At 30.4% G+C, this 12,231-nt stretch overlaps 1 protein-coding gene across 2 annotated transcripts; it reads left to right on the forward strand.

The window, feature by feature from the left end:
• The first annotated feature begins 664 nt into the window (after window positions 1-664).
• Window positions 665-4,473, forward strand: LOC124917480. 2 transcript variants are annotated; one of them, XM_047457899.1, is made up of 3 exons: window positions 665-1,260; window positions 1,361-1,528; window positions 4,078-4,473. In XM_047457899.1, exons 1-3 carry the CDS (start codon window positions 760-762, stop codon window positions 4,285-4,287), a joined length of 879 nt encoding a protein of 292 aa, XP_047313855.1. In that variant the 5' UTR covers window positions 665-759; the 3' UTR covers window positions 4,288-4,473. The 2 variants fall into 2 exon arrangements, with proteins under 2 accessions (XP_047313855.1, XP_047313857.1); XM_047457901.1 differs by having other exon boundaries at window positions 4,062-4,244.
• Window positions 4,474-12,231: the final 7,758 nt, after the last annotated feature.

Genomic DNA, 12,231 nt, shown 5'->3' on the forward strand with positions numbered 1-12,231 from the left:
CTTCCGCGCTTGAACCTAGTTCAAGGGTTTGTGACAGTTTGTGTAGTATTGAAACACCGGTGTTAATCTCTAACAGGATTAATCGCCACCTTTTGTGTGAAACCCGCTAACCGGTCCAACCCCGGTCCTCTAGCGGCGACCTAGATCCTAACAGAATGTATATTGAAGAGAAGTGAGAAAGATGGAAGAAAAGGAAGAGTGAAAAAGGCGGAAGGAAGAAAAGGAATAGAAATTAAGGATATGGGTTAGGCCCGTTAGGGTTAGGGTTTTTTTGTAAGGTAGACAAGTTATTTTTTTTATTAATATATTAGGTGGGTTGGGTGGGTTGCGGTTGATGAGTGACCTGATTTTTTAATTCAGGTCAACCCGGGTTGACCCGAACCCAATCCAACCCAATTTTCTTTTTCAGGTTATGTTTTGGGTCTGACCCGAAATGATTCAAACCCGAAAACCCGCTACCCTAACCCAATATTCTTCGGGTCGACTCGTGTCGAGTTGGCGGGTCGAGTTCACTTTTGACACCTCTACCAATCATTACTTTTTTCCATTTTTTAGCAAAACCCAATCCAAATAAGGCCTTACTTAATTAGTTAAAATATATATACATATTAATGTATTTCTTTTACTATTTCACCTTTATCCATAAATTGAAAACCGAAATGATCGTAGTTCCGGAAGACTCACGACCAAGAAGTAGAAAAAAAGGAAAAAGAAAAAGAAAAGAAGAAACAAGGTCAGTTCGTTCATTAGGCAGAAGAGATGACCGTACTGGCCCAGCCACTGGCAATCTTCTCCGATTCCCTTTCTCATCTCCGTCCTTCCTCCCGGCAAGTAGTAGGAGTCGCCGTCAATTCCTTCTTTGCATCACCGAAGAAGAATTCCAGCCGCTCTGTCGCAAGTACAACTCCACCGCCATTACCGTCCGTCTCCTTGTCGTATTTCAGATCCTCCTCCGCAAATTCTTCCACCAACCACGACGTCTCTGTTGATGAGGATGTTGAAGGTGAAGTTGCATCTGTCGAGGCTGTAGCTGTGGATGTTGAAGACGAGTACTGCACGCCTTCTATCGATGATATTGAGATTGAGATAGAAAATACTGGGAATAACTCCCGTAGAATCAGGTCCAGGATTCCCATCGAGGCGAATCTCCAAACAGTCTGGAACATTTTGACTGATTACGCTAGATTGGCTGAATTCATTCCCAACCTCACTATCAGTCAATTACTCGAGAAGGGAGACAACTTCGCCCGTTTACTTCAGGTTAACTTCTCATTGCAGATTAGTACTATAACTTCTCATGTTACATTCGAATAATTCTTGCAGTTTGAATAATCAATTTATAATTCACCCGAGTAATCAGGTTGGACAGCAGGAACTGGCATTTGGACTGAACTTTAAAGCAAAAGGCATTGTTGATTGTTATGAAAAAGATCTTATTTGTTTTTCTTCTAGTCAAAGACGTGATATTGAATTTAAGATGATTGAAGGAGACTTTCAACTCTTTGAAGGAAAATGGTCTATCGAACAGGTCAGACTTCTCAGTCCATGGTATAACATTTTAACTGCTAAGAAAGCTCTAATTTAAACTGGGTAATGGCTCATGATTGTGAGTTTGTGTGCTAGCTAACTCGAGAATAAACTCGATGTCAAAGAAAAAGAACTTATCTGCCCTTGGTATGCATATAAAAAGCATCATCTCTATTAAACTAGTTTGGATGTTTGTGGAACATGTATGTTTATTAGGAATTGAAATCATTCTTGCATAGGGTGATTGTGGTCTGTGTATTGATATCTACTTGTTACTTAAATAGTTCTAGCACATTATGACATCCATACAAATATTTCATCTTACTTGAATTATTTTGTGAAGTTCTAAAGTCTTTATTTATCCTCTTAACTTTGTGTAACTACTAGGGATATATTAGTACATAGTATAAATGTAGCTACTGTGATTAATGATAGTTGAAGAAGGAAGTTACTAACCCACTAACATACTCTACTAAAGCACAATATTACCTTTATATCCCTACTACTATGGCTTGGTTTAAAAGGTTTGAAGTAGGGTTATGTAATAGAAATGAGTTAGACAGAAAGAAAGAGGGGAGAAAGAAATGGCCTAAGGTTTAAATGAGAAAAAAATGTTAAGATTTGGATCCCAAAGATTTATAGTGACTGTTCACTTAAAAAAGCTACGTCCACTTCACAATTATCACACTGTTATATCACATATTTTTGTCTTATCCTGTTTATCTCTCTAAAATTATATCTACTGTTTGGAAACCTTTAACAATAACATATTTATAGAGTAAATATTCCGGTAATATAACTGAAATAACTCTTGGTCTGGACTAAACTCAAATCTAAACACGAACCCGATAAACTCTAATTAACTTCTTAGAGTTAAACTCTAATTAACTTCTTAGAGTTAAAATCTAATTAACTTCTTAGAGTTTATTATAAGTGTACGCTTTATAACTTAACAAAAATCATTGTGTACTTTTATAACTGAGAAAATCTCAACTCCATTCATAAGTTATTCATATTCTTCGGTATACCTTTCTTGATAAGTGTAGAGAAGTAGTGGTTGATTTTATTTTTTCACAAAAGATTATTCCAAACACTTTACATATAGGTTGAAGTAGGTTTTAATCACAAAATATTAGATCAAAATTAGTAGAGTTTTAAAAAAATAAAAAGAAAACATAACCAAACATAAATTTTTACTATTTTTTTCTCTTTCTCATTAGTAGATGAGAGTCTTATTGTGGTTAAAATCATCACCAAAATCAAACAAGCCCTAAATAAATAGAGTAAATAAGTATAACAACTATAGTTGGTGTTTTGCTACTGTTTAGTCAGTTGTTTCACTCAAATTTTTCATCCTAACCGGCACCAGTTTTCCAAGATCTTCAAGTTGTCAGATAGCGATTGAACTACGGTTCGACTTGGTCGCTTATAAAGTTGGCTCAGTTGAGTCGGTTCTTGGGTCTGAAACTTTCACCCCTATAATATAGAGGTTGCCACATGTTCTTAACAAACTAATAACTTGAGGTAATAATAACTAGCATCATAAACTTCAAGGGCCTATTTCATACTTTTCTCTAACCGTTGATCTGTCTAGAATATGAATCTTGATCGTCCATGTCGTTGCATCTCCACCACAAAATTGACTAACCCTTGAGCCCAACCCTATGTGTTACATATTATTGCCTAAGCTTTTAGATGAGAGAAGTCAGATTCAATATTCACCATTCATGTCTACAGATAATACATATTCTACTATTTATAACTTACTAACCTACTAAATTACTCTACTAATTATTACAATATTACCCTTATACTATTCACTAATAGATCCATTCTTCTACTATTTACACATTCTTGTATGAATAAACTTAATCCCCATATGCTTATTTTTTAGAGAAAAAACTATATTGCTATTATTATCGGTCTTTTAGGATCCCTGTATTGACTTTCAACTTTATTACTATTATGCTTCTTAGTATTTTCTTTTTTCAATTTTTGCATTTGCTGCATAATTCGGCAGTGCACTATGTTTGGGTTAGTTATTTGTCTTCTATACAATCATATTTGTCCTATTTATTCTCAACCCCCACTTATAACAAAACGTTTTGTTTTTTAATTCGGATCCAATTAGAAAAGAACAATAGATGTATAGGAAGATTTCAGATCAGAGGGACATGAACTCTGAAACTGATTTTGTAATAGTATTCAGTATTATTTACAGAATGCATGTTTACAAATTAATAACATAAATAACTGCCCACTACTAATGTATAATATCTGCTAATGGTAGTGGCCTGTTATGTTTCTGAAATATCTCTAATAGATCCTTATCTCATTGAGAAGCCGGCACTGAATTTCTGAATCTGAATCACACTAAGTCAGCTACATCTAGTTTTCAAATGTGATCTCCAACATCAGGAGAGAAATTTGTTCGAAATGGTGTTTTCAAATGAAGGACTGAAATCTATCTATGAATTTTGTTGGGTTTCTTTTCACTTATTTTAATCCATTTATAAGATCTGATGTCTATCCAGAGATTATGTGGTGCAGTACATGGAAAGATGTGAAGGTGTTGAACTGTCAGTAGGCCAACAACAACAACTTTACACGGTTCTTACATATTCAGTTGATGTGAAACCAAAGATATGGTTGCCGGTTAGCCTGGTTGAAGGCAGATTATGCAGAGAGATTAAACTCAACCTGAAAAGCATAAGAGATGTGGCAGAGAAACTGAGTCAAGACATATGTCCGGTTCTCTAATGACTCATTCTTCTCTACTAAACCAATCATGTAAGTATACTTCCTTCCCCTCTTTAATTTCACCTGATTCTAGTAAATTTGTGCATGCAGCCAAAGAAACTTTAATTTTGTTGTCTGTAATTTCAAGAATGTCTCATATTATTTTTCGTCATTAATTTTAATGTGTGTCGGCACGACATACTTTAATTTTGTATTCATACTTTATACCTTACTGAAATGTTATACAAAAACTAAAAATTAAAAATATTTATCATATTTTTTTTTAAATTTATTATATTAAAAAATATTAAATGTTAAAAATTAAATTTAGTTACAAAAATTAGAATTAACAAGAATAAACATAATTATAATCTTTAAATTAGATTAAATAATACAATTGCAAAATGGTTGCATTTGCTTCTACAATTTATTTTTTTTATAAATTAATAATACAATTCTCTTATATAATAATAAAAATAATATTTTTAAGCTGTGTTTTGTATTTGTGATTACTTGACAAATAATAGACTTTATTAGAGTTTTTTTCTATGCATTTTTTAGTAAAATAAAATTAGGACAATCATTTAACCAATTAGGTTAATACGAATTTATATTTTAAATTCAATATAAAATTTTATGAATATGCAACATTTTTAACAATATAAGTTTAACTTCTTAATTAATTTATATATATATAATAATGCTTAATTTTAAAGTGTTCGTATTATTGGGTCAAGAGTTATGGTTAATTTGGATATATACGTTAAAGTAAATAAATACTTGGTTCAGATCGTGGGTTGACATGTCCATAAATTTAAAACGGTTAAAAATAAAAATGTTATATGTTTTGAATTTGCAATCTAACAAAAATAAGTATAACTTTTTAACCAATTATACTAATAAAATTTTGTATTTTAAATTCAATACAAAATTTGATGAACGCGAAATATTCTTAACAATATAAGTTTAATCTTTTAACAAATATATATATATATATATATATATATAATAATGCTTAATTTCAAAGTATTTATATTGCCGGGTCGAAAGTTATGTTTAATTTGAATATATACGTGAGAGTAATATATATATTTGGATCGGGTCATGGGTTGACTCGCCCATAAATTTAAAATGGTTAAAACTTAAATTAAATATAGTATAAGTTTCAAACTTGAAACATATAAAAACAAGTAAAACCGGTCGGGTTGTGGGTTGACCCACCAACAATAAATTTAAAATAGTTAAAAATTAAATTAAATATGTGTATATATAAGTTTCAAACTTGTAATATAACAAAATCAAAACTAATAAAATTTTATATTTTAAATTCAACACAAAATTTAATAAACTTATTACATTATTAAAAATCATTAAAAATATAAGTTTAACATTTTAACTAACTAAACTAATAATGATCTATATTTTAATTTAATATAAAGTTTGATAAATGAAATCAATTAAGCTAATAATGATTATTTAAAGTTGGATAAATAGACGTCATTGCGTTTATATAATTTTAAAATTTTGTATTAATTTTCTTAATTTTGTAAGACTTATTTATTAATTCGTGATATATTTAAATAAAAAAATATTTTTTTATTATTTTTCTTTCTTTTATGAGTTTATATACAAAATATATATACATATACATATACAAAATTATAAAATAAATTTAACAATCATAAGTGGTGATTAAATTGTTCACATTTCAAACTTGAGACAAATGTTCGAGTCCTAGCGGATACGAATTTTAGATGGTGTATTATAAAGATTAAAATGATGATGTTATAAGTAGGTGATACGATGTATTAAGGAAATTGTCAAATTTTAGAGGGATATTATATAGATTAAATTGTATATGTGTACGATGATGAATTAAGGAAATGGTCAGATTTTAGAAGGGTATTATAAATATTAAAATGGGAATGATGGTTCAAATTGAATCAAAATGTCCAAAGTAAAGGTGTAGTGTGATTGACTATAACGAATCAGGTGGAGCAAAATGATCAATGTGAGGGTAGAAAATGTGAGGGTAGAAGGTGGCTGATAATGTGACGAGTTGTAGATGAATTTGTTTGATTATTTGTCTCCTTCTTATGAGTTTATAGACAATATATATATATATATATATATATATATATATAAATATATATATACACAAAATTATAAATTAAATTCAACAATCACAAGTGGTGTAGTTGTTAAAGTGTTCAAATTTCAAATTTGAGACTAGGGTTTGAGTCTCAACTGATACGAATTTTAGATGGGGTATTACACGATTAAAATGATGATGGTATATGTGGGTGCGATGATGAATTAAGAGAATGATCTAATTTTTAATAAGAATGATGGTTCGAATTAGATCAAAATGCCCAAAAGGAGGGTGTAATGTGATCGATAATGATGAGTTAGTTAGTGCATAATGTTCAAAGTGAGGATATGTGTTCGTTGATAATGACGAGTCAGATGGAGCAAATTGTACAATGTGAGGGTAGAACGTGGTCGATAATATGATGAGTAATGAATATAGCAAAATATTCAAAGTGAGGATATGAGATGATCGATATGACTTGTCGTCTGTGCTTAATATTCAAAGTAAGAGTAGGTGATAGTCAATAATCTCAAGTCGGTTAGACATAATTTCCTTTTAGGATAAGGTCGGTAATGTCGATTTATTTGAAGAAACATAACTTTTTAAGTATAGCAAAAAAAAAGTAATATGAGATGCTATCAATTATATATTCATTAAGTTATCAAAAATAAGATAATCTTAATATTTTTATTAAGTTATTGTATTATAATTCATAAAATATTTTAAATTAATTAGTATAAGTAATATTTGTAAAATATTAATTGATGATAATATTTATTATATTATTATATAAAAATAATAATTTAAATATGATAGGATCGGCTTTATCGATAGAGACGGGGTCTAGCTAAGGATGAAGGCTTATGAAAAACGGTTTGAAAGAAATCCTGTTAGGGATTTAATTCGCTTTCTATTCTACGCAAACACTTGTAAACACTTGAAACAGATTCAAGGTGGAATTGTTTACTTAGGTTTGAAGCACAAGATGAAATATGAAAAGATGACAGAAATGAAAGAACACGGCAGTTTGTTTATGGATGTTCGGAGAAACTCTCCTACGTCACCCCTTCTTCCAACCACCGGAAGGATTCACTATAATATGATTCGAACCAATTACAGTTTACACACACTTAACTCACTATTGAACATAACACTTTCTGTTCAATTACAAGATGAAGAATATCACTCAGCTAGAGGTGTTTTGATTCTAGCTCTCTCTTGATTCACACACAGTACAACAACAAAGAAGCTTCAAAGTATGAAGGTTCAAAGGCTTGAATTCAGTAAGCAAGAAGATAGAACAGTTTCTCTCTCTGTAAAATCCGATTGCTTGTTCGTTGTGTGAGTCCAATTGTCCGTTGTCCTTTAGATTTGTTAAATACTGAGCAGGAGCTAACGGTCGAATCTTCAAGAATGATACGTGACACTCTTCCATTGGAAAGCCTCCATTGTACACAGTAGGATCTGAGCACAAGGATCATGGCCGTACATCACTGGTAGTGCACCGAATATTTCCATCAGGGATATACCTGCAAAACAAGTAATGTGAGGAAAATTCTCTTAAGTGGCATTTCTTGGTTGGTTGCATATAGTTGTTGTACTAATCTTCACTAGAAAGTGGAGCACGAGTAGGGTACAACTATAGCACGTGGGTGGGTGAATTGCTAGATTCAAGCATACTACTTAAATTAAGCATTAGACGTATTTCAGTTAGACGGATTGTAAAATCAGTCTAATGAAATTACACATCTTCTTTAAATAATAACGTCTATTAGACCGCCTGGTCTAATAGAATTAGACTTACGTCTAATTATTCAATAACCATTAGACGGTACGTCTAAATCTACTGAGTTAGACTACACGTGTAATTCCGGTTCTACCTCAGACTTGTCTGAACGAGTTAGACGCACGTCTAACTTTCACTAATTAGACCACACGTCTAATTATTCAATAACCATTAGACGGTACGTCTAACTCCACTATGTTAGACTACACGTCTAATTCTAGTTCTATCTCAGACTTGTCTGAAGGAGTTAGACGCACGTCTAACTTTCACTAATTAGACCACACGTCTAATTATTCAATAACCATTAGATGGTACGTCTAACTCCACTGAGTTAGACTACACGTCTAATTCCGGTTCTACCTCAGACTTGTCTGAAGGAGTTAGACGCACGTCTAACTTTCACTAATTAGACCACACGTCTAATTATTCAATAACCATTAGACGGTACGTCTAACTCCACTGAGTTAGACTACATGTCTAATTCCGGTTCTACCTCAGACTTGTCTGAAGGAGTTAGACGCACGTCTAACTTTCACTAATTAGACTATACGTCTAATTATTAGTCTATTAGACTGCACATCTAACTTCGATGAGTTAGACTGTACGTCTAATTCCGAATATATTAGACTTACGTCTAATTCCGTGTATTCATTAGACTTACGTCTAATTCTTTACATTCATTAGACTACACGTCTAACTCCGATGAGTTAGACTGTACGTCTAATTCTATGCATTAGACTTACGTCTAATTCCGTGTATCTATTAGACCATCCGTCTAATTACACGTCTATTAGACTACACGTCTAACTCCGATGAGTTAGACTGTACGTCTAATTCTATGCATTGAATGCCAAAATCGATCTAATGACCCTCATTAGAGCCAAGTCTTATGAAATATTGTTTCAATACACCTGCATCAAAACTCATAAGTCATTTCATTATCAAAGTCTTAGTGGTTAAATTATTTCAATACTTAGTCAAAATAATTTGACCCAACAAAATATATAAAATATAAATAATTAAATTTATAATATATTTAATATAATTAATATAATTGGCATATTTTTTACCTATTTATTATTTATATAATTAATTTTTTTATTCATTTTATTTTTTATTTATTAACAATGATTAAATATATATATATACATACATAAAATTATAAATTGAATGCAACAATCAAATAGTTAAATTGTTAATATTTCAAATTTGTGACCAAAGTTTGAAAAATATTTTATGTCTATTTTACTATTATTTTGATAAATATATATATAATTTTAAAATGTTAATAAAAAGATTTGATAAAAAATAATAAACACATTCAAAATAGGTAAAATACATGTTTAGGAGTGACATTCTTTTCTTATCGGGTCAATAGAACAAATATGTTTTATAATTTGACAAAAAAAAAAAATAATAAAAACATTAAAAATATATAAAATACATGTTTAGCAGGTGACATTTTTAACTTATTAATAAAACAGTGTATAAGTTTTATTTGACTATCATGTTTTATTTGACTATCATTTTAGGTTTATTTTACTATCATTTGTCAATCACTTTTGCATGTTAATTTTAAATTGTCAATTAGATAATTAGAGAATTAATATTGTAAATGTATCTAAAATGAGATAAAATATTTATTTATGTATTATAAACTTTGACATATTTATATTCTCCAATAAAATAATATAGTTTTAATTTATTTATTTTTTATGTAATTTGTTTATTTTTATATTATTTATTTGACCATATAATATTTATTAATTTAATTGAATATTCATTAATTTTTTTTTTTAATATATACAAGGAACATGCTAGTTATGTATTATAGAAGAAAAATATTTTAAATTTAAATGAAGTGACACCAAAATTACTTTATATATGAATCATGATTTAATAATAAATCTAGTTATGCAAATTTAACTTTTGAACTTAAGTTTTATTGAATTAGATTTATTTAACCAAAATTATATTTTAACATAAATTTCACAACAAAAAATCGTTATTAAACTAGCATGTTATTAATTAAATTTAATTAATAAAATAACATTTTAACATAAATCTATCAATCAAGTCAGTGTTTTGTTAAAATCTTATTCAATCAAATTTATATAACAACTTAATAATAAAATATTAAATCATATTCATTTTCTTAATTCATGTGGATCAATTAAAAATTTAATTTAATATTTATTCTATCAATCATATATCACATATTATTACCAAAATAAAAGTGTAAACATGATTTTAAAATTTTAATATACAACAATTAATTAAAGACTGCAATTATTTTCAAACCAATTAAAATTATATTATCATACAATATTTATTAAGAATCTAATGTTTGAGTGCAAATAATATATGATATTTGAATCATGAACAAATATTATATAAAAAAAGAATATTAACATAGAACAAAATATTTGCACGATCAATGTCGTGGTTCACTTATTGTGCTCACGTTGTTAGTTGATCAGTGTCGCTTCTCAAACGTGCGCAGGATCGACACAATTGGCACGAACAAAACAGTATCAGCTCTAATTGTTAGGTCGGTAATTTATCTACAAAGCTTGGTTGAAAGGTTAGGGTTTCTGGTTTGTCATGTTCTGTATAGCAAGGATTTCTGGTGTGCTCTATTCTGTAATTTCTCTTCTTTGTTGTTTTGTTCCGTTTTTCATTAAAATGGGAAGAAAGAAACACAATAAGTATAAGGAAGTCAAAGAATTTGTGATGGAATGTTTAAGGGAGGTAGTTGAAAAGAAAATTGATATGATTTCTAAAGAAATAATCCAAGTAAAACAGGAATGTAGCAAATGTAAAGAACCAATTACTGTTAATTTTTTTTGAAGAAAATGCTGTAGAAAAACAGAGGAAGCAAGAAGGAATTTGGAAGGTTGGTTATAATAAAAGAGCCAACCTATTTGATCTTAAAAACCAGATTACCAAACTCCTAATGCATACTAAGAAGGAAGAAATCACAATTAGTAAAGAGAAAGCTCAGTAAATAACAGTCCAACTCAATATTCATTATCTCTAGGACTGTAATTTACTAAATAAAACAGAATATGAGGAGATAGTTAAATGGCCAGTTGATGCAATGAAGGAGCTGATGAAGACTCCCAAAATCAAGATCTACACTATCAGGAGTAATTCAACATGGAAAGTCAACGAGGTATGAAAGAATAAAGCAGAAAAGAAATCTAAAGATCATGCCTACAAAGGAAAAATATACTTGGGGGATATCCAAACAAAGTTAGAGGTACTCAACTCTCCTTTTGAATTCAAACTGCCTTCTAAAGTAGAGGAAAAATGTATTGAAGACTGAGAGTTTGTGGTGGTTGGAAACTATTTTGATCGGTGCTACTAATAGAGACTAGGGTTTAACTATTGTTAGCAACTAATGATAAATTCTTCAATAGTAATCCTATGAGGGATTAGTATCTGTTTTTATTCTTCACAAATTCTCCAAACTCTTGAAATGGATTCAAGTGCGAAGTGTTCGTCGGATTTGAAGCTTTGAACAACCGAATATAAAAAACAGAAAGCAAAGAACACAAGGAGTTTTATGGATGTTCGGAGATAAAACTCCTATTTCACCTCTTCTTCCACAACCGAAAGGATATCCACTAAATACTTTGAATCGAATACAACTCACTAAGCTAGCTAACTCTCTGTTGAACAGAACAACCACTGTTCAACTTACAATGTTCTCACAGCTAGACAATAATTGAATTTCTCTCTTAATCTTGAAGGATGTAAGAAGTCAATAAGAGCAAGAGCAAGATTTTGAATTAGGTAACCGAGAGATTCTTCTGTTGTCCTTGAGCATCTATTTGTAGTAGAAGGACACCAACTGTTGAATCTTCTTTGTTGACATGTGTCATGTGTCCGTTGGAAGGACACTCATAGTACTAGAGTACAACAAACTCTGAGCAATTGGATCGTGGCCGTACCGAATTGGTAGTGCGCCAAATATCCTCTGATATTGTCTTGTACTGGACATACAGTTGGAAGGATATTTGCGTACGTGGCGTTCACTCATTTGATACAATTAGTTGGCTTGTCAGACAGCACAGAAGTGAGT

The sequence above is a fragment of the Impatiens glandulifera genome, unplaced genomic scaffold, assembly GCF_907164915.1.
Source record: "Impatiens glandulifera unplaced genomic scaffold, dImpGla2.1, whole genome shotgun sequence".
Lineage (NCBI taxonomy): Eukaryota > Viridiplantae > Streptophyta > Magnoliopsida > Ericales > Balsaminaceae > Impatiens > Impatiens glandulifera.

Coding starts and splice junctions, on each gene's coding strand:
- LOC124917480 (XM_047457899.1), top strand. CDS start 760: ATGACCGTACTGGCCCAGCCACTGGCAATCTTCTCCGATTCCCTTTCT. Junction 1,261..1,360: donor ACTTCGCCCGTTTACTTCAG/GTTAACTTCTCA, acceptor CCGAGTAATCAG/GTTGGACAGCAGGAACTGGC. Junction 1,529..4,077: donor GAAAATGGTCTATCGAACAG/GTCAGACTTCTC, acceptor TATGTGGTGCAG/TACATGGAAAGATGTGAAGG.